At 39.7% G+C, this 22086-nt stretch overlaps 1 protein-coding gene across 1 annotated transcript in view; it reads left to right on the forward strand.

The window, feature by feature from the left end:
• Positions 1–22086, forward strand: part of LOC134316366 (contactin-4) — a 105617-nt gene that overhangs the window by 12479 nt on the left and 71052 nt on the right. Inside the window, exons 4-6 of the mRNA XM_062996724.1 lie at positions 3273–3368; positions 16343–16546; positions 20393–20495. Of these exons, the coding sequence (XP_062852794.1) occupies positions 3273–3368; positions 16343–16546; positions 20393–20495 (403 nt within the window). The remainder of the gene's footprint in view (positions 1–3272; positions 3369–16342; positions 16547–20392; positions 20496–22086) is intronic.

Here is a 22086-nt window from a genome sequence, read left to right on the forward strand (position 1 = left end):
TGCAATTAAATACACTTTTTTTTTCATACTGTCCCAACGTTTTCTAATTTGGGTTGTATTTTAAAAGGTAAATTAAGTAAGTTCAGGTTGTTTTTTTTTACACATTAATTACTCTACATGTATCATTTGTAGTTATGTCTATGTTTATTTAGAAGCAGATGCCTCCGCTCAGCAGTATCTTGACAGTGTTCATTTGTTGCAGCTGGGAGAGATATTTAAATACCGGCTTATTTGGCCACCTTGCAGCACGCTCATTGTGTTGTTTGGTAATTGTGTGTCAGTGACACCTGCACTCTCTGGGGAGCCATGACTTTTGTTTAAACCAGGTTTTATGATGGTATTCTTTAATCTTCATTTTGGGTGCATTCTCGACTGTCGTGGTGGGATCACCTTGGACGAGTGAGCTGCCCCCAGAGGCAGCGTGATGGCTTGTATATAAACAGATCCCACAGATTGAGTCACACTGGACGCATTCTGCGTTAGTTGGTGAAGTGAGTGTGCCTCTCCTTTTATAGCCGATCAGAGTTTTTTACTCTTTATTTTTTTTATTTTTCTGAGAACTTAAGTTGCCACACATCTTGTGTGGGCGTGTATTTTGCTGTTGGATTATCGCTGTTGCCCCTGTGAGTTTTCTGACATTTGCCAGGAGCAGCGTATGCTCATGTCCCTGAGGAGCAAACGCCTTTCTATTCTCTTCTGCGCTAGTGTGTGATGTCGCCTACTCTGACTAACACGCTGTCCTTTTGGCTGCCCGCTACTGGCTGCGGATATAACTTGGTTTTCTTTTTGTTTCTATTTTAGTCCCTTTTGTTCTTTACAAATGTGTTATATTATGGTATGTACACTTTAACATCAACTGTAAACTATAGTCATTGCAGTACTTTACTCAAGAGCATCAGTAGCCCCTTACAGTTCAGAGAAGGCCTGCCATCTACAATGCACAAAAGAAAACAAGCTTTTATTTTTACAAAGTGCTTTATTTTGCCACTTGTATGCTAAAGCAGTCACATTCATTTATTTGTATGCATTGCTGCCCTAACTATTCTTTAAAACTAGAAATCTCAGAAACCTTTCCATTAAACCTTATGTTCTGTTTGGGGTCCCACAGCTCTAAAAATATCCTTAGCCTTTTGTAATCACTGTGATACTTCATGACTCTTCCTAATTTTATAAAACTATTATATAATGTTATAGAAACGGTTTTTAAATTGACATTGTGTTTTAAACAGCACCTAATTAGCCCCACTCCTCCCTCAGCTATAATACATGATTAAAGGCAACCCTCTAAAAACTATCACCTCTCTCTTCGATCAGCCATAACATTAAAACCACCTCCTTGTTTGTACACACACTGTCCATTTTATCAGCTCCACTTACCATATAGGAGCACTTTGTAGTTCTACAATTACTGACTGTAGTCCATCTGTTTCTCTTTATTAGTCCCCTTTCATGCTGTTCTTCAATAGTCAGGACTCTCCCAGGACCACTACAGAGCAGGTATTATTTGGGTGGTGGATCATTCTCAGCACTGCAGTGACACTGACATGGTGGTGGTGTGTTAGTGTGTGTTGTGCTGGTATGAGTGGATAATACACAGCTGATGGAGTTTTTAAACACCTCACTGTCACTGCTGGACTGAGAATAGTCCACCAACCAAAAATATACCCAGGCAACAGCACCCCATAGACACTGTCCTGTGACCACTGACGAAGGTCTAGAAGATGACCAACTCAAACAGCAGCAATAGATGAGTGATCTCTGACTTTACATCTACAAGGCGGACCAACTAGGTAGGAGTGTCTAATAGAGTGGACATGGTATTTATAAACTCCAGCAGCACTGCTGTGTCTGATCCACTCATACCAGCACAACACACACTAACACACCACCACCATGTCAGTGTGAAAGCAGTACTGAGAATAATCCACCACCTAAATAATACCTGCTCTGTGGTGGTCCTGTGGTGGTCCTGACCATTAAAGAACAGGGTGAAAGCAGGTTAAAAAGGTATGTAGAGAAATAGATGGACTACAGTCAGTAATTGTAGAACTTCAAAGTGCGTCTATATGGTAAGTGGAGCTAATAAAATTAAAACTCCACACAGACAGGACCCAGGCCGCACCATCTGGGGATCAAACCCAGGACCTTCTTGCTGTGAGGTGACAGTGCTAAACACTGAGCCACCGTGCTGCCCCCTGAACTTAATGATTTCTAGAGGTGTGATCATACTGTACTTTTAGCCATAATGTGTAATTAAAACATGGCTTTGCATCAATTAGTGTGTGATTTGTGTTGAATAATTGTGTATATTTGTGGGGGTATGTGAGGGACTATTTAAAAACGTTTGTAAACTCTAATAACATTTATGTCTATGACATTGTCACACTAGTCTACAAATACATGCAAAAAGTGAGATGTATAACACATAACCTTTGACATATGTTAATTACTTACAAAAGGTGTCTATTTTAGATCTGTCACACAACCTAGAAAAGAACAGACTGCTACATTCAAGAGTTGCCTTTACCATAAATTGTGCTGGTGATCAATAAACAGCTTTATAAAAGACTGCCTGTCATGATAAAAAACATAAATCATGACAAAGTGCGGCAGCCTGTATTCATGCTGCATAAATCAATTCTTGTTAAAAATTCCACAGTGAATGTTGCTGAGTGACACCGGAGTGCAATGATGTTTGCACTTATTGTTAATGATGGCAGTATGCAAGTAGACTGGCAATTTCATTATATTTTATGAATAAATGTATATTTTATATACACTGAGTGTACTGTATATGCATGTAAATGAGAATTTCATCTGCCTCAAAAATAGTTTATTTTCCTTGACTTGTATTTCTTTCTATCCTAAGCTTCATCCATAATGAATTTTATAACAAGCAAAGCCGGGTCGGACTATTTGTGCTGGATCTGTTAATTGGTGTGGAGTTAATTTGGGGTCGAGATCATTGATCACTCCGCTACCAGAATGGTTCATTCCTGTAGTAAATTAGTAATCATATATTCCGTTGTGTGCAGGATCTGACATTCAGAAAATATGTTTTCATGCCTTCCAGTAGACGGCTGATTAATAGCTCTACGGAAGGCTTTGTTTTTAATTGGCTGAGTGATGCCTGCGCTGGCAATGATATTTTGGTGCCCTCGGTGGATTACAGTGGTATTTTCTAAAGGTTCCTGTCCTCTCAGTGCTCTATTACAGACCAGTGTGATGGTGCTCACGTAATGAAAACTAATGGTTGTACCTGTTGTTTGCAGATCTGCAGAATTTCAGCAGTAAAGCCAGAAGCCCAGTCTCAGTGAGAGAAGGCCAAGCTGTGGTGCTGCTGTGTGGGCCACCGCCACATTTTGGAGGTATCCTGCTCCCAGTATTAAACTTGGAAAATCTCTTTATGTGTTTGTCAGTCTGAATATGGAATGCACATGGAAGGTCTTTCGATAGGTTCTCAGAAGCTGCCCAACAGAATTAGTCCAGTAGGTGGCGCCAATTTATACTGCTGTTTTTGTTTCTAGTGTGAGTGAAAACAAGTTTAAGCACTGTTACTGTTATGTTCTTTACAGTACATACATTCACTTCATATTTATTAATACAGTGTCAAAAGACATTATGTGTAAATGTATAAACAAAAAAGTTTGCGCTTTTATTCATAAATAAAACAAAACTGATAGGGAAAAATATACAGACAGAATTAGAAATGTATTTATATTAAAATACATAAATAATACAATAATAGATAATTATAAAAAATAAATTAACATTTTAGATAATTGTGCTGCAAATTAATAATAGTAAAATTATTATTAATAATAATAATACTAATAATAATAATAACAACAAATAAAACTATTTTCATGCAAATTACACCTGCTGTTAATATAAAAAAAAATGTTGCAATTATGTTTACGAAGAAATCATACAACAAAAAGCAGTCAGGATAAAAGTAAAGAAAGTTTTATAAAACCCCAAATTGTCCTTGGTTAAGTGCGCCACATAAAATTGTACAAAGTCTCATACTAATAAAAAGAAAGATAAACTAAAAGGCATAAGACACTGAGAAAAAGTTGCATAAAAATAAATAAATGTATAACATGGCATGCCTTGACAACGAGCATGACAGGGATCGTGACCACATTTCACCAGGACTCTGCAAACATAGAATTAAAAAAAAAAATTTAAGTGGCAAACTAAATGTACACAAATAATATCATTTTATGTTCGATTAATAAACATAAACAAACATAATGTATGTTAATAAGCATAAAAATCCAAATACTTAAATAACTTCAATAAAGTAATGAGGAAAGTAACCACAGTAGCACTTTGCCACAATTTGCAAAATTAATTAATTAAAATTAAATAATTACCTTTTGCAGTATTGTGGTTTAATTTTTCCCTCATTGGTCAGGGCAAGGGTTTACAGCAGTAGAGCCCATTAGCCCATTATTGACCACCTGGGTGCCTACACAGACAGTATTGGCTGTGTCTGTTGGGAAGAAAGGTCAAAGAGATTACTCAATGATCCTTCAGATGTGGCCTCAGCTGGCTGGTCAAAGGCACCTGCACAGAGATGGTGAAAAATGTAGAGCATTGTGTGACTCCAAACATGATACTTCTTTCGATACTGTATGAACCTGTATTTGACAGATAAAAAGAATGGGTTAGCAACTGCATGCATGTTGAAGGGGACATGTGTCAGAAACTGCTCTCGGAAAATGGATAACCTGTGGTTGTGGCAACAAATAGTTCGTCTTAAATTATGGTATAATGTAATAACAGTATAGCAATGTAGTACACTACCATTGAAGATGTATGTATTCTGAGAAAGTAATGCTCTGTTTGTTTACTTGTGTCCAGAACTGGCATAAACTCTCTGGTGCTAGGAACACTATGAGTACAAATACTCTAAATTTAATTTTTTTTTTTATTCAGTGTTTTAGATTATTATAAAAGAATAATAATTGCTTGCAGTCTGGTGGGCCACCTGAATAATTAAAGCAGACTGTATCTGGCCTGTGGGCTGCCTGATGAATAGCCCGTCTTGGCGAATATCTTGGAGTCATTCAGTGTTCATTATTGTTAGTCAGTTTTAGAATTAAATGTAAGGTTTTATTATGGTTTTTAAAGCACCTGATGGTTAAGCTCCCGTTTATAGTATACAGTGGATGTAGAAAGTATTCACACCCCTTGACCTTTTACACACTTTGTTGTATTGTGGATTTCAATGTGAATGGATATAACTATTATTTTTACCCACCAATCTACACCCATAATGATGAAGTGAAACCATGTTTGACAGTAAATGTAATTAATATCTTATTCACAAAAGTATTAAGAAACTTTATTTAGTACTTTAAAGAAGCCCTGTTCAGAGGGCTATGTCCTCTTAAACGCATATCTACAAGTTTTGCACACCTGCATTTGAGCAGTTTATCTCATTTGTATGGCAGATCCTCTTAATCCCCATCAGATTCCATAGCATCAACAGCCATCTTCAGATATTTTAACATTCTTATGGTGTTTTTAATGGGGTTTAAGCCCAGTGGCTGGGCCACCCAAGGACATACCAGGAAGCCAGTCCATTGTTATTTTGGTTGTATGTTTCAAAAGATAAAGTATTTCCCCAATTTGAGTTTGTGTGAGTTTTCTGCATGGACGTTCCTGTATTTGGCTTTATTAATTTGCCCCTTAGTTTTTTTCAGTCCCTTTGCTTCTGCCGCTGAGAAACACTCTCAAGCCATAATGGTGCCATTGCTATGTTTTATTAAAGGAATGGTTTAAGCCAGTTGATTGTTGGTTTGCTTTGCTTCGTTCTGCTTAAAGACTTTTATTTTTGTCACATCAGACCAAAAAATAATTTTGCTCATGTTGCCAGAGTTCTTTACACACCATCTAGCAAACACCAAGAGGGCTTCCATGTACCCTGCACTCAACAACAGTGGTAAAATGCATATTTACGTGCTGCAGAGATTGTTGTCCATTCAACTGGTTGTATTATCTATGCACAGGACTTTGGAGCTCTTTTGAAATGACTGTTGGGTTCTTTTTACCTCCCTATCTAAAGCCATTACTGAAACTACTGTGTTTTATATACTGACCCTGGTCTATGTCTTACCACAACTTGGTTGTGCTGATCCACAGACAGGCTTTTGGACTTCATGGATTGTTTTTTGTCCTGTCAGTGCATTGGGGGCCTTGCAGCATGCTGACAGGTTCAAAGAGACAAATTTTTTATTGGTAGTATTGTCTAAGCCATTAATTCAACATTGCTGAAACTAATACACTTTATTAATTAAATCATTTATTTAATATTAATATTAACTACTGCATCCTGGTCAGGTTTGTAGGGCTTGGGCACCTTAGAAGAATAGCCAGAAACATTAGACACAAGACAGAACACACCCTTGTCAGGATCACAGGGCATCACACACCTATTGTATGTAATGGTAAACAACCTATTCATACACTAACACCTAGTGTCAGACAGTGGGACAGATTAATTAGACGCAAGTGGATGAGATCCGTATGTTTAATGAATAAGGTCAAGAAACACAGACCCAACAAGGGACCATTTAGAAGAGTTGTTAAATAACCAGGCAATGATTCCATAAACAAAAAGACGACAAAGTGAATAATACAAGGCAAATCCTGAATCAGTAGTCAAAAAACAAAAGGGTACCTAATAAACCATGGGTTCCAGGTGACACAGGTTAATAGTCTGGTGATGTGGAGTGCCTGTTAGAAACCTGGTTGCCAGCCACGGAGGTGTCACATGTTTATCCGTGGATTCCTGGGATGTGTAGCTCTACTATGGATCGATGACTTCAAGGAGTCTAAATCTTCAGGCACTGCGACACATCAGGTACAATTAGGTAGCCAAGCAAAAGCTTAATTACAATTAAAAAAAGGAAGAAATAACATATTCACCGATCAGCTATAACATTAAAACCACCTCCTTGTTTCTACACACACTGTCCATTTTATCAGCTCCACTTACCATATAGAAGCACTTTGTAGTTCTACAATACACTACTGACTGTAGTCCATCTGTCTCTACATACTTTTTTAACCTGCTTTCACCCTGTTCTTCAATGGTCAGGACCCCCACAGGACCACCACAGAGCAGGTATTATTTAGGTGGTGGATCATTCTCAGCACTGCAGTGACACAGACATGATGGTGATGTGTTAGTGTGTGTTGTGCTGGTATGAGTGGATCAGACACGGCAGCACTGCTGGAGTTTTTAAAAACAGTGTCCACTCACTGTCCACTCTATTAGACACTCCTACCTAGTTGGTCCACCTTGTAGATGTAAAGTCAGAGATGATCGCTTATCTATTGCTGCTGTTTGAGTTGGTCATCTTTCAGACCTCCATCAGTGGTCACAGGACGCTGCCCACGGGGCGCTGTTGGCTGGATATATTTTTGGTTGGTGGACTATTCTCAGTCCAGCAGTGACAGTGAGGTGCTCCATCAGCGCTGCTGTGTCTTATCCACTCATACCAGCACAACACACACTAACACACCACCACCATGTCAGTGTCACTGCAGTGCTGAGAATGATCCACCACCTAAATAATACCTGCTCTGTGGTGGTCCTGGGAGAGTCCTGACCAATGAAGAACTGGGTAAAAGGGGGCTAACAAAGCATGCAGAGAAACAGATGTACTACAGTCAGTAATTGTAGAACTACAAAGTGCTTCTATATAGTAAGTGGAGCTAATAAAATGGACAGTGAGTGTAGAAACAAGAAGGTGGTTTTAACGTTATGGCTGATCGGTGTATATACAGTGTATCACAAAAGTGAGTACACCCCTCACATTTCTGCAAATATTTTATTATATCTTTTCATGGGACAACACTATAGACATGAAACTTGGATATAACTTAGAGTAGTCAGTGTACAACTTGTATAGCAGTGTAGATTTACTGTCTTCTGAAAATAACTCAACACACAGCCATTAATGTCTAAATGGCTGGCAACATAAGTGAGTACACCCCACAGTGAACATGTCCAAATTGTGCCCAAAGTGTCAATATTTTGTGTGACCACCATTATTATCCAGCACTGCCTTAACCCTCCTGGGCATGGAATTCACCAGAGCTGCACAGGTTGCTACTGGAATCCTCTTCCACTCCTCCATGATGACATCACGGAGCTGGTGGATGTTAGACACCTTGAACTCCTCCACCTTCCACTTGAGGATGCGCCACAGGTGCTCAATTGGGTTTAGTCCATCACCTTTACCTTCAGCTTCCTCAGCAAGGCAGTTGTCATCTTGGAGGTTGTGTTTGGGGTCGTTATCCTGTTGGATAACTGCCATGAGGCCCAGTTTTCGAAGGGAGGGGATCATGCTCTGTTTCAGAATGTCACAGTACATGTTGGAATTCATGTTTCCCTCAATGAACTGCAGCTCCCCAGTGCCACCATGCTTGACTGTAGGCAAGATACAGTTGTCTTGGTACTTCTCACCAGGGCGCCGCCACACATGCTGGACACCATCTGAGCCAAACAAGTTTATCTTGGTCTCGTCAGATCACAGGGCATTCCAGTAATCCATGTTCTTGGACTGCTTGTCTTCAGCAAACTGTTTGCGGGCTTTCTTGTGCGTCAGCTTCCTTCTGGGATGACGACCATGCAGACCGAGTTGACGCAGTGTGCGGCGTATGGTCTGAGCACTGACAGGCTGACCTCCCACGTCTTCAACCTCTGCAGCAATGCTGGCAGCACTCATGTGTCTATTTTTTAAAGCCAACCTCTGGATATGATGCCGAACACGTGGACTCAACTTCTTTGGTCGACCCTGGCGAAGCCTGTTCCGAGTGGAACCTGTCCTGGAAAACCGCTGTATGACCTTGGCCACCATGCTGTAGCTCAGTTTCAGGGTGTTAGCAATCTTCTTATAGCCCAGGCCATCTTTGTGGAGAGCAACAATTCTATTTCTCACATCCTCAGAGAGTTCTTTGCCATGAGGTGCCATGTTGAATATCCAGTGGCCAGTATGAGAGAATTGTACCCAAAACACCAAATTTAACAGCCCTGCTCCCCATTTACACCTGGGACCTTGACACATGACACCAGGGAGAGACAACGACACATTTGGGCACAATTTGGACATGTTCACTGTGGGGTGTACTCACTTATGTTGCCAGCTATTTAGACATTAATGGCTGTGTGTTGAGTTATTTTCAGAAGACAGTAAATCTACACTGCCATACAAGTTGTACACTGACTACTCTAAGTTATATCCAAGTTTCATTTCTATAGTGTTGTCCCATGAAAAGATATAATGAAATATTTGCAGAAATGTGAGGGGTGTACTCACTTTTGTGATACTTTGTATATAATAACAAAAAATAGATAAAAAAACTAAATTATTTTATTTTTTAATAAAAATAAAAAGAAAGAAAAATCACTGAATCACTGAAAACTATTATAACATGGCCAAAACAGGAAACAATTGATACAATGCAGGCCAACAATTGGCAAAGGACTTAAATTCTACTCAAGGGATCACACACATTCACTTACTTACTCACACCTAGAAGTACATTGAAGTAACCAGTCCACCTAATGTTATTGTCGTGAGTGGTAAAAGAGAATGGGGTACCCAGAGCAGACTGAGCCTGGTGCGGTGCGATACACACACTGTCTGCAGTACCACAGTCCTGTCCACTGTTTAAACAGAGGTTTGCTTAAACATATACTGAAAGGTCATAGAAGGATTGTTTTTCTAAAACTGACTTTCCAAAGCTTTTAGAGAGAATTTCTTTAAAAAAATGAATGAATAAATAATTAAATAAATAAATTAATAATAAAAAACTTGCACTTCAGCTCCAACAGCTGCATTCACGCTTACATCATGGTATTTAGCTTCCTTTCTCACCACCCACCTCTTTCTCAATGCCACATGTGCCCTTGTGGTCATTTGAAAAGGTTACTTTCTTAAGACTTGCCCTTATATTGCTGGATAATAAAGGCAGTCAGCAGTCCTCGTGGAGCGACAGGCTCCTTTATCCCCCTTTACAGCTGCCGGTGTCTGCTGTGCCCATGTGCAGCTGATTAGCGGCCCGTCAAAGAGCTGTACACACACACACACGCACGCACTTACCACTGGAGCAATTTCACGCCATTGCCCCAGTATTCTGCCACTTGGCTGCATTCTACAGAGGGATAGATGGCCTTGGACCTTACTTTCTCAGCCTATAGTCCCAGTTTCTACAGTTTACTTCTTCTTGTGATGCATGCATTCATACTGTATAGATACACTGATCAGCCATAACATTAAAACCACCTCCTTGTTTCTACACTCACTGTCCATTTTATCAGCTTTACTTACCATATAGGAGCACTTTGTAGCTCTACAATTACTGACTGTAGCCTATCTATTTCTCTGCATGCTTTTTTTGCCTGATCTTCAATGATCAGGACCCCCACAGTACCACCACAGAGCAGGTATTATTTAGGTGGTGGATGATTCTCAGCACTGCAGTGACAATGCCATGTTGGTGATGTGTTAGTGTGTGTTGTGCTGGTATGAGTGGATCAGACACAGCAGTTTTTAAATACCGTGTCCACTTACTGTCCACTCTATTAGACACTCCTACCTAGTTGGTCTACCTTGTAGATGTAAAGTCAGAGACGATCGCTCATCTATTGCTGCTGTTTGAGTTGGTCATCTTCTAGACCTTCATGGATATATTTTTTGGTTGGTGGACTATTCTCAGTCCAGCAGCGACAGTGATGTGTGTGATTGTTTAATAAAGTTTATAAGCAGCTTAGATTGGATTGATATGTGAATTGATTTGCTTTAAGTGTGATTTGCACTGTAGATTTGTAGTTGCCCTATTTTGGTTACCAGACCACCTTAGTTGTATTATTTTCTTTTATTTCTTTATTTCCCCTAATGATTTGCCGTTTATCCTGAGGCCTATCATATTTTACTGCTCTTCTGATCTTGAAGCACATTGATAATTGGCTGAAGTTTTTAAGAAAGCAATACTATTGGAGCAATTCTATTTAAAGTATTGTTTAGTGACCAGTTTGACCTCCTTCTTGGCCATTTACTAGATCTTCATTTACACACACACACACACACACACACACACACTTTTACTCTTTATTTACCATATATGTTTGGTGCATGTTATATTGACTTGAACTTTGGTTTAAGACTTGTGACTTGAATTGGACTCTAGTCTAAAAACCCCTGGCTGGATCTGGACTTTTCCTTGACTTGTGAACATTCCTAAAGATCCCCTTGTTTCTGTAAAGATGGTTATGTCTTTTGCTAAACACCTAATGTTCCATTTCTCTTGTCTTTGTAAAACAAAAAGACACCTGACTTTTGGGCACACTGTGTTTTTATCTTAGTTGAGCTTTAATCTTAAGTCTGTTTCAATCTTGCCAACCTTCTCTGGCCTTGAATAAGCGCTCACTAATTTGACACTGTTGGCACCAGATCCAGTTGCTCTATGCTCTGCTTTGTCTCATTAAGAAATAAAGAACTGAATGAGCTTCAGTACTGGAGAGCCAGACACTTCTGTAAAATGTCACATCAAACCATTTTTCAAGTCAGTATGGGAAAAAAAACTGCAAAATGTCTTACATTTACCTTCATTTTGTTGCAGACAGTATGAACACAAGGTATTCCTTCATGCAAAACTTGAAAGACGTTTTAGCATCAAGGATATGCAATAGTGTTTTTAGTGTCATTTTGTCCCATTTTAAACATTTCAATAATTTTCTCACAAAGTGTTGTCAAACTGGATGATACCCTATCCATCTTTGCTTTTCAAAGGCTCAGCCTTTCATGTACATTGCTTTTGTACCAATTCACCTGTGGACATCATCTGTTTGAAATGACATAATGTGTTGCAGGCCTGAAATGCAGAAATGGAGGTATATTAACAAATAAAATGAAGTTGACCAAACAGGTTCATACTGTCTGCAATAAAACTAAGTCAAGTAAATGTAATAAACACTGCAGTTTTGTTTGTCCCCATACTGTCCCAACTTTTTCTGATCTATGGTTGTCATTTAAACTTTAATATATGTTATTGATTAGCGAATCATCACTTGTGACTGTGTTGAGTTGCACTAACCCCTGTTTGACACTGGATGTGAAAAGTGTGCTTCACATCTGTGCACTTCAGATCGGATTGACCAAGGCAATCACAGTGCATTTTAGACCAGCTGTGGTGCAGATGTGTCGCAATTTATTCTGCCACAGTGCATGGAATTCTATTCAGTTTATTAATCAAGGGAATATTTATTCATTTTTACTAAATGCTTTTTTTCCTGGACAGGGTTGTGGTGGGTCTGGTGCCACCAGTGTAAGCAGACTATGTAATATTGAAAAAAACACACATAGGCTTTGTTATTATTATTATTATTATTATTATTATTATAATTATTATTAGTATATGCATTTTCTCCCTTTTTCTCTTGATTTTTAGCGCATCCAATTTTTTACCGAATTGCGTTATGCTTCCTCTCTACTGGTGCTGACCTCCGCCCCAATTGTGGAGATCGAACTGACACACGCACCCTCCAACATGTGAGCAGTAGCTGACTGCATCTTTTCACCTGCACAAGGCAAGTTCATATGTGAATCAGCCTTGTGCTCGGAGAGCCACACCCTGATCAATGCATTATACCTCTACTCTGTGCAGATGCCATCAATCAGCCAGCAGAGGTTGTAATTGCCCCAGTTATGAGGTCCCTGTCCGGCTCCCCTTCCTGAATAAACAACAGCCAAAGTTGTCCATGTAGCCGCCCAGCCCAGCCAAATGGCAGAGCTGAGATTCGATACGATGTATTTGAAATCCCAGCTCTGGTGTGCTAGCGTATTTTACCACTGCGCCACCTGAGCGGCATTATTATTATTATTGTTGTTGTTGTGTGGTGTCAAGTCAATTCAGACTCCTGGCAATCATATGTATAGTGTTTCCCCAGCACATTCTGTCTTCTGTTTGGATCTTTACTTTTCTAAATAGCTTTTTCAGTGTTCCTCTAGCATTTATCTTGTTGCTGGCTGTAATCTTTCTCTCTTACTTTTCACTTTTCTGAGCATAATTGTCTTTTTCAATGAATTGGTTACTCCCATAATGTCCTGGGCTCGAAAAAAAAAGATTAGGTTTGACTTGGTCAAAGGATCCAATTGTTTGTCTTCTTTGACATCCATGATACTCTCAAGTTTTTTTTCTGTGCCAAAGTTCAAATCCATCGATACTGTTCCTGTCTTGCTGTTTTATTGTCCAGCTCTCACATTTATTAAAAACCATAGCAAAGACCATAGCTGGACAGTTTTATGCTAGGGGTTTACTTGTGTGCTTGTTTAAACTGATACTGTACACCGATCAGGCATAACATTATGACCACCTTCCTAATATTGTGTTGGTTCCCCTTTTGCTGGCAAAACAGCCCTGCAACTGTGATGCACTGTGTATTCTGACACCTTTCTGTAAGAACCAGCATTAACTTCTTCAGCAATTTGAGCTACAGTAGCTCGTCTGTTGGATCAGACCACACGGGCCAGCCTTCGCTCCCTACGTGCATCAATGATCCTTGGCCGCCCATGACCCTGTCGCCGGTTTATCACTGTTCCTTCTTTGGACCACTTTTAATAGATACTGGCCACTGCACATCGGCAACACCCCAGTCTGACCCAGTTGTCTAGCCATTACAATTTGACCTCTTGTCAAACTCGCTCAAAACCTTACACTTGTCCATTTTTCCTTCTTTTAACACATCAATTTTGAGGATAAAATGTTCACTTGCTGCCTAATGTACCCCACCCATTAACATGTGCAGTGATGAAGAGATAATCAGTGTTATTCACTTCACCTCTCAGTGGTCATAATGTTATGCCTGGTCGGTGTTTATCAATGGTATTTTAATCCAGTGCTGTATGGCTTGCTGTTTTTTTTTTTTTTTTTTTTTTTTTTTTTTAATAATTTTTTTCTTTTTTATTAATGTAATATTATACATTTGTTTAATTTACAACCCCAAATCAGAAAAAAATTGTAAAAAAGTTGGGACGGTATGAGAAAAAAAAACTAAACAGCATTATTTCTTACATTTACTTTGACTAAGTTTAATTGCAGACAGTATGAATCCAAGACATTTCATGTTTTGTTGCAGGCTTGAAATGCAGAAATGGATATACACCAATCGGCCATAACATTAAAATCACCTCCTTGTTTCTACACACATTGTCCATTTTATCAGCCCGACTTACCATATAGAAGCACTTTGTAGTTTTACAATTACTGATAGTAGTCCATCTGTTTCTCTGCATGCTTCGTTAGCCCCTTTTCATGCTGTTCTTCAATGGTCAGGACCCCCACAGGACCACCACAGAGTAGGTATTATTTAGGTGGTGGATCATTCTCAGCACTGCAGTGACACTGACATGGTGGTGGTGTGTTAGTGTGTGTTGTGCTGGTATGAGTGGATAAGACACAGCAGCGCTGCTGGAGTTTTTAAACACCTCAATGTCACTGCTGGACTGAGAATAGTCCACCAACCAAAAATATCCAGCCAACAGCGCCCTGTGGGCAGCATCCTGTGACCACTGATAAAGGGCTAGAAGATGACCAACTCAAACAGCAGCAATACATGAGTGATTGTCTTTGACTTTACATCAACAAGGTGAACCAACTAGGTAGGAGTGTCTAATAGAGTGGACAGTGAGTGGACACGGTATTTAAAAACTCCAGCAGCACTGCTGTGTCTGATCCACTCATACCAGCACAACACACACTAACACACCACCACCATGTCAGTGTCACTGCAGTGCTGAGAATAATCCACCACCTAAATAATACCTGCTCTGTGGTGGTCCTGTGGGTGTCCTGACAATTAAAGAACAGCATGAACAAAGTATTTAGAGAAACTAAATACAGTCAGTAATTGTAGAACTACAAAGTGCTTCTATATGGTAAGTGGAGCTGATAAAATTTCAAGCCTGCAACACATTCCAACAAATGTTAGAAAAGGAACGATAGTATTTAAATCCAGTGCTGTAGGGCTTGCTGTACACTGTGACTGCTACAGTAGATGAATGTAGTAGCACAACCCAGCACATCACTACAGTATGATTAGACAGAACATTAGAGCCATAGTGAATGTGGCAGATCTACTGAGGCGTTAATGTAAGCAATGCTGTTTGCTATTTCTGAATGAGGCATGCTTGTACCGTTCCACTTCAGGTCACTTGTCATTGAGAGGCAGCATGAGTTATCATAATAGCATGTGGAGAAATGTAAACATAGAACAGTGAACTCGGTTAACCATATGTTTCACCAGTACTTGTACGTTTACACTCCTCTATGTGTGTAGAGGCAAGGACGGATTAAGGATAGTCTGGGCCCCTGGGCAAAGAGCCAGAAGTCGAAGTCAGAGCAGTGCCACAACGCCTCATCCATTTTCATAAGGGGCCCAAAAGCATGGCTAGGGCCCCCAAAAGCATGGCTAGGGCCCAAAAGCATGGCTAGGGCCCCCAAGAGGCCCTGGGGTCAAAGTCACTAATAGTCAGAGGATCCTTAAAATGGAGGGCCCTCGGAAATAAAAATATATTGTATCATAAATGTTGATAGGCATCGCAAAATGTTTTGGGCCAGGGCCCCCCCGGGGCCCCCTGACCTCAAGGGCCCCTGGTCGCTGGCCCCACTGGCCCGGTCAGTAATCCAGCCATGTGTAGAGGTGCTAACTTTTCACCTTTGTTTACTGTGTCTGTCATAAGATGAATTGTTGGATTTGTTCACGGGATCTTGTAAGGTCTTGCGGTTGTGATATGCCTCAGGTAGATCTGGATTTGTTAAACATAAAAATGTAGAAGAATTAAAGTTGCATCTATTATGTTATTAAGTTATTTACTGAGTGCTTTCAGCAAAAGCTAAATCTAGAAGGTGGTACTTCTTGGTAAAACAAAAAAGGTGGCAAACAACAAGTGACAACATCATGATTTACTGATGATTCACTCATAAATGAGTCTTTGTTGTAGACTTATTACTGGTCTACCAACATCACTTTATTTCTCAGTCATTTGCTAACATTTATTGTGTTTAGGATTAGTTTTGCATAACCATGCAGTTAATAAGTTATTTATATACCATATTTAATCCCATGTGACATCATAATGTTTGTGTTTTTGGCTATCCTGGATTTACTTGCATTCAGTTATAAAAGCATTTTCGGGTTAGGAACAAATCTTAAGCTTAGCAAGTGATTCCAGCACAAGCATATATCCCAAAGGTGGGGTTATTTTCTATAAACACAAAAAGTAAAAATCTGATCTGACCCCTTTGCCACTGTGTTCCCCAGAAATCAGATATTCATGGATCTACAATGGCCGCCCCAGTGTCCTCATTCAAGACAAACGACGTTTCGTGTCACAGAGGACCGGGAACCTGTACATCTCTAAGGTAGAGCCATCTGATGTAGGCAACTACACATGTGTGGTGAAGAACATGATGACAAATGGCACTGTGTACAGCTCACCCACACCTGTGGTGCTGCGTCGGGATGGTGAGGAGCCTTCTTTTACACTAGTTTCATTAATGTCTTTCATTCCAGAACAGAATAGAGCCTACCCTAAGTTGCTGCCATAATGCTGGAAGAATATAATGTATATTATATTTAAGTGATTTTTTAAACGTTAGCTATTAAGTGTGTTTTGAAACACCGAACCCAATAATTAGGTTGAGTGTGACTCTGTATAGCCATTCATTTTTGGCTGTATTGTGTATTTCTAGTACATACTATATACGAGGGTTCTTCAAAAAAGTGCACGTGCCGCTGAGGTGGCACAGCGGTAAAACACGCTAGCACACCAGAGCTGGGCTTTCTAATACATTGCATTGTTGTTCTGGGCGGCCACATGAACAACAATTGGTTGTTGTTCAGGGTTTGATGAGCGGGACCAGGGTTTATCATAACTGGTGCATTTATGACCTCTGCTGGCTGATTGATGGTGTCTGCGCAGGGTGTGGCTCTTTATGCACAAGGCTGATCTGCATATGAACTCGCCTCGTGCAGGTGAAAAGATGCAGTCAGTACTGAGCATGTGTTGGAGGGGGCGTATGTGAGTTGCGAAGCTCCTCAGTCAGCAGTGGAGGGTTGTGGATCGTAGAGGTGAAGCGTAACACAATCAGGGTAATTGGATATGACTAGATTAGGGGAGAAAATTGGGGGAATTGGGGGATAATTATAATTGTTATAATAATATTTTTTAATCGTTTGGGAACTGAGAAGGCTAAATGTTGCACTTTTTCCAAGAGCAAATCTTATAGTAGACAGATCTAAACTGCAGACATGCCAGTCATGCACACACATTGTCTATAAAGCCACAGGCCTGGGATTACCTTTCTGAAATAACCATTGAATTCCTGGAAATTCTTACTATGACAGCACCTTATACTGAAAACACTGTGGATGGTCATTTTTGTCTTTATTAGAACTAAAAGTCATTTTCCCCTCCAAAAAAACTGAAATATTGTCTAATCTGACCACAGTACACATTTTCACTGCTCTTTGGTGCATCTGAGATGAGTTTTCATAATAGAGTTCTCATGCAATGTTGTATGAGGTTTTGAAGGTCATTCAACATTGTTTATGGTCTTGCCATAAAATTATTAGGCTATTTTCTCTTCTGATTCAGTCAACATTTTTACTATTTTATGTATATTGCATGGTGAAAGACCTATGTTATTTTTTTTATTTTCTGACTAAGGCCTGGGGAATCCTTCTTTATACCCAGTTATAATACTCTTACCTGCAACCATTTCACCTTCTCATTGTGATAGTTCAAAATGTTGTATAAAATGTATATTACCCAACTTTTTCAGTGTGTTTCAGGTATCAAATAAAAAAAGTTTCTCTTTACAAAATACAACCAAGATGGTCAGTTTGGAAAGGGCAATTTAGTGCAAGTAATGAAGTAAAACCATTAAATAATGATGTGATTTGGTGGTCAACAGGTGATTGTAATCATGATTTGGATTTTTGAGGAGTAAAAATAGGCAAAGAATCTCCAGTTTGTCAACAAATATGTGAGAAAATGATTGAAATGTGTAAAAACAATGTTCCTTAAAAAAGATTGGAAGGGATTTGCACAATTCTTCCTCTTCATTGCATAATATCATTGACCGAGACATGGGACCTGGTGGAATTTTAGTGTGTAAAGTGCAAGGACACAAGCCTAAGCTGTGATCTCCTATCCTTCAGACTGCATCAAAGAACCGTCGTTCATCTTGTAGCTGATATAACCACAAGAGCAAGGGATTAGTTTGGGAAAATTACTTTGGGTCAAGCTCTACAATACACAGTTACACTTACAAATGCCACTTAAAACCATAACACTTCTAAGATGGACCATCACACAGTGGAAATGTGTATTGTGGTTGCACAAATCAGTATTTCAGATCACGACCATCCAGACTGTTAGCAGCAACAAGTCCAAAAGCCAGGGTCTGTCATGGTGCTGTGTCAGTGCCTTTGGCAAAGGTCATTTACACTTCAGCATAAATGCTTAAAAGTACATTGAGATTATAGAGCAACATGTGCTGCTTTTAAGGGGAAATATTTTCCAGGGACCTTTCTGATTCGGGGGTGTAACATCTGGTCAACACAAACTAAATAAATGTCAAAAAATGGCTATAATTCTACATGAATTACATTTTTTTTTTTTTTTTTTAAATTAAGATAAAGACATAACCTTTCTCTGGATTTATAGGTCACACAATTTTATATACAATTGGTAAATGTGATTTTCAATGTACGTAACAGTCTAACACTAAATTGTGTGAAGTTAACAAATGTCAGTAGTTCTTGAGCTTTTATATAAAAAATACACATTACAACACAGTGTGAATAGAAATGTTGATTAGGATAAATAATTATCCATAATTTCAGTTCCAGTTATATTTCTATTTGAAATATAAAATATACATCTATGGGTACAGGTGGTTTGTGTAACGAATTGGGCTAGGATGGGTCAAGAGGGGTGGACACACACACACAGAAATGGTTAATCAAGTTAATAATAACAAAACACAAGACAGAGGTACACAAGACATATGTTAAATGCTAATCTAAATGCTAATCTCTAAGCTAACCGCTAACTAATTAATCTAAACACATAAACAATGCTAAAGCTAAACTTAATGCCACGCTGACACTAATTTAAACACACATGAACCTAAACCCTAAGCTAAGCTAACAAAGAACATTAACTGACTAACATGAACAAGACTAACTTTAAATAAGACTTCTAAACATGGACAAGGGCTAGGGACAAGGGCTAGGGACAAGGGCTAGGGACAAGGGCTAGGGACAAGGGCTAGGGACAAGGGCTAGGGACAAGGGCTAGGGACAAGGGCTAGGGACAAGGGCTAGGGACAAGGGGTAGAGACAAAACTGGCAAACAAGACAGAAGCAAATAGTGAAAAATCAGAATAGCCTCCAGTGACTGGTCCACCGTTGCTAGCTTAAATGCTCTTAGCTTATTACCTCAGACGAGGTGCAGCTGTGAATAATTAGACCAATCACAAAGAGGGGGTGTTTGCTTAGCACTGTCTGACTGAAAACAAACATTACAAACATGTGCTCTGAAGAGAGGGGCGTGGCACTTAGGAGCACTTCAGAAGCACATACAGGCTGGATACGTGACAGTTTGGTCCATCCTACACATGTAGATGCATGACCTGTGAAATACACCAATGTGGCATAACATTATGACCATCTCATTGTTTCTACACTCACTGTCCATTTTATGAACCACTTACCATATAGAAACACTTTGTAGTTCTAAAATTACTGATTGTAGTCCATCTGTTTCTCTACATTCTCTGTAACCACTGATGAAGGTCTAGAAGATGACCAACTCAAACAGCAGCAATAGATGAGCGATTGTCTCTGACTTTACATCTACAAGGTGGACCAATTAGGTAGGAGTGTCTAATAGAGTGGACAGTGAGTGGAACTCCAGAAGCATTGCTGTGTCTGATCCACTCATACCAGCACAACACACACTAACACACCACCACCATGTCATTGTCACGGCAGTGCTGAGAATCATCCACCACCTAAATAATACCTGCTTTGTGGTGGTCCTGTGGGGGTCCTGACCATTGAAAAACAGGGTGAAAGCAGGTTTAAAAGGTATGTAGAGAAATAGATGGACTACAGTCAGTAATTGTGGAACTATAAAGTGCTTCTATATGGTAAGTGAAGCTGATAAAATGGGCAGTGTGTGTAGAAACCAGGAGGTGGTTTTAATGTTATGGCTGATCTGTGTATATTGGACGAATCCATATTTCATTGCTGTTTTTTGTTTGTTCACTTTTAATTCACTACCCTTTCTCTTTCTTCCAGCTGTGATGGGTGAATATGAGCCCAAGATCGAAGTACGGTTTGAAGAAACACTGCATGTCGCCAAAGGATCGTCGGTTAGATTGGAGTGCTTCGCTTTAGGAAAGTAGGTCTCTGCTTGGCTAGCATATGCACTGCCTCCAGAGAGATTGGAAGCCAGCAAGGCCTCTGCACACTTGGCATGCACTATATCTTAGAGCTTTATTTAAAGGAAACTTCTCAAAAAATGCTGGCTCCTTTAATCTTGGAAAAAATGTGGCCACAGGGAGAGAACAGGGCATTCATCATCGCAAAAACAGCTGTAACAGATGATTCAGGAGTTGGTGGGAGGGTAGAGCGCTCTGATTTTCTATAAAAAATGCAGCATGTAATGCGGAGCTGCAAGAGGCCCAACGGGCATTGAATAAATCCAGCTTTAGTGGTCTGGAGGTTTCAAAGGATCAAAATAGGTCAACATAAAAAAAAAATTTAAATAATTAATTAAATAATTAAATAAAAACACATTGCTTAATTCAGAAAATTAGCATTGATGACTACTTGGCAGGTAATTCACAATATTATTAATGTGTTTTTTTTTTTTTATAATACACTCTGTGAAAGTAACTGTCAGTATAATTGTATTATCATTTAATATAATTTTAGCACATGGCGAAAAAAACATATCCCTACAACCCTGTGGGTCCCAGGATAGAGTAGGTCCTCGGCACCCCCTTGCTGTTTTTAACAGGCAAACACATGGGGCATCTTGTTTGCCGTGAGGTGTGACCTGTGTTCTCAGAGGAAGAGATCCTGGTTCTTGAGGGGATTGGTGACTGTGGTTGCCTTGTGCCCAACACAGTGCTTTGGCTTCTACTGCTCGTAAACAGGAGGTTGGAAAGGCCTGCTCCAATCAACTCTCTGGTCAAGTCATGCCCTAGATTGTGTCTCTCATGAGATCTGAAGAGGCTTAGGGTCAGTCAAGCACTGATTACACCAGGCTATTCACCGTTGTATCCCTGGTGCACAACCGATAGAGTTCCGCATCTCTGCACATCACTTTGTTGGGCTCTGAAGTGGGTAGGGAGCAAGGGTGATGGTATAATCATCAATACCAAGCAAAACCCCCAACGTAAAATGACTAATCACGTGTATGATCCAGATTTGCTTTCTATATCAAAATCATTTGAAATTATTGGCATGGATTTTTCCTTATGGAATCCACTGAGTGTTAAGATGTTTGCAGGTGTCTACATTAAAACATTCTCCCACCAGACCCTAAACAGCTGCAAGGGCATCATCTGGTATAGGGAGCTAGACAATATAGCGGAGGAGGAAACAGCTATTGAACTAGCTCACAGGACATTAATATTGTAAAGCGGATTACGATCAGATGACAAAACATACTCAAAGACCAATACCTGCATTATTATAGGATAGTAAATCCTACATCCCTTACCACATCAGGTGTTTAACATGTCAGAAATATGGGCATGGGACAGCTGAGTGTAAGAGCATACCAACTTGCAGAAACTGTGGGGAGGAGGGCCACAACACACTTTGCCTAAAAACATAGTGCAGGAATTGTGGGGGCCTGCATGTCGCCTTAGATACAACCTGACCTGCGTGGCCCAGAGAAGAGATGTAGTGCACCAAAAACATCTATATACATTTATTTATTAGGATTTTAACATCATGTTTTACACACTTTGGTTACATTC

This window comes from Trichomycterus rosablanca, chromosome 6 (genome assembly GCF_030014385.1).
Source record: "Trichomycterus rosablanca isolate fTriRos1 chromosome 6, fTriRos1.hap1, whole genome shotgun sequence".
Taxonomy (NCBI): Eukaryota; Metazoa; Chordata; class Actinopteri; order Siluriformes; family Trichomycteridae; genus Trichomycterus; species Trichomycterus rosablanca.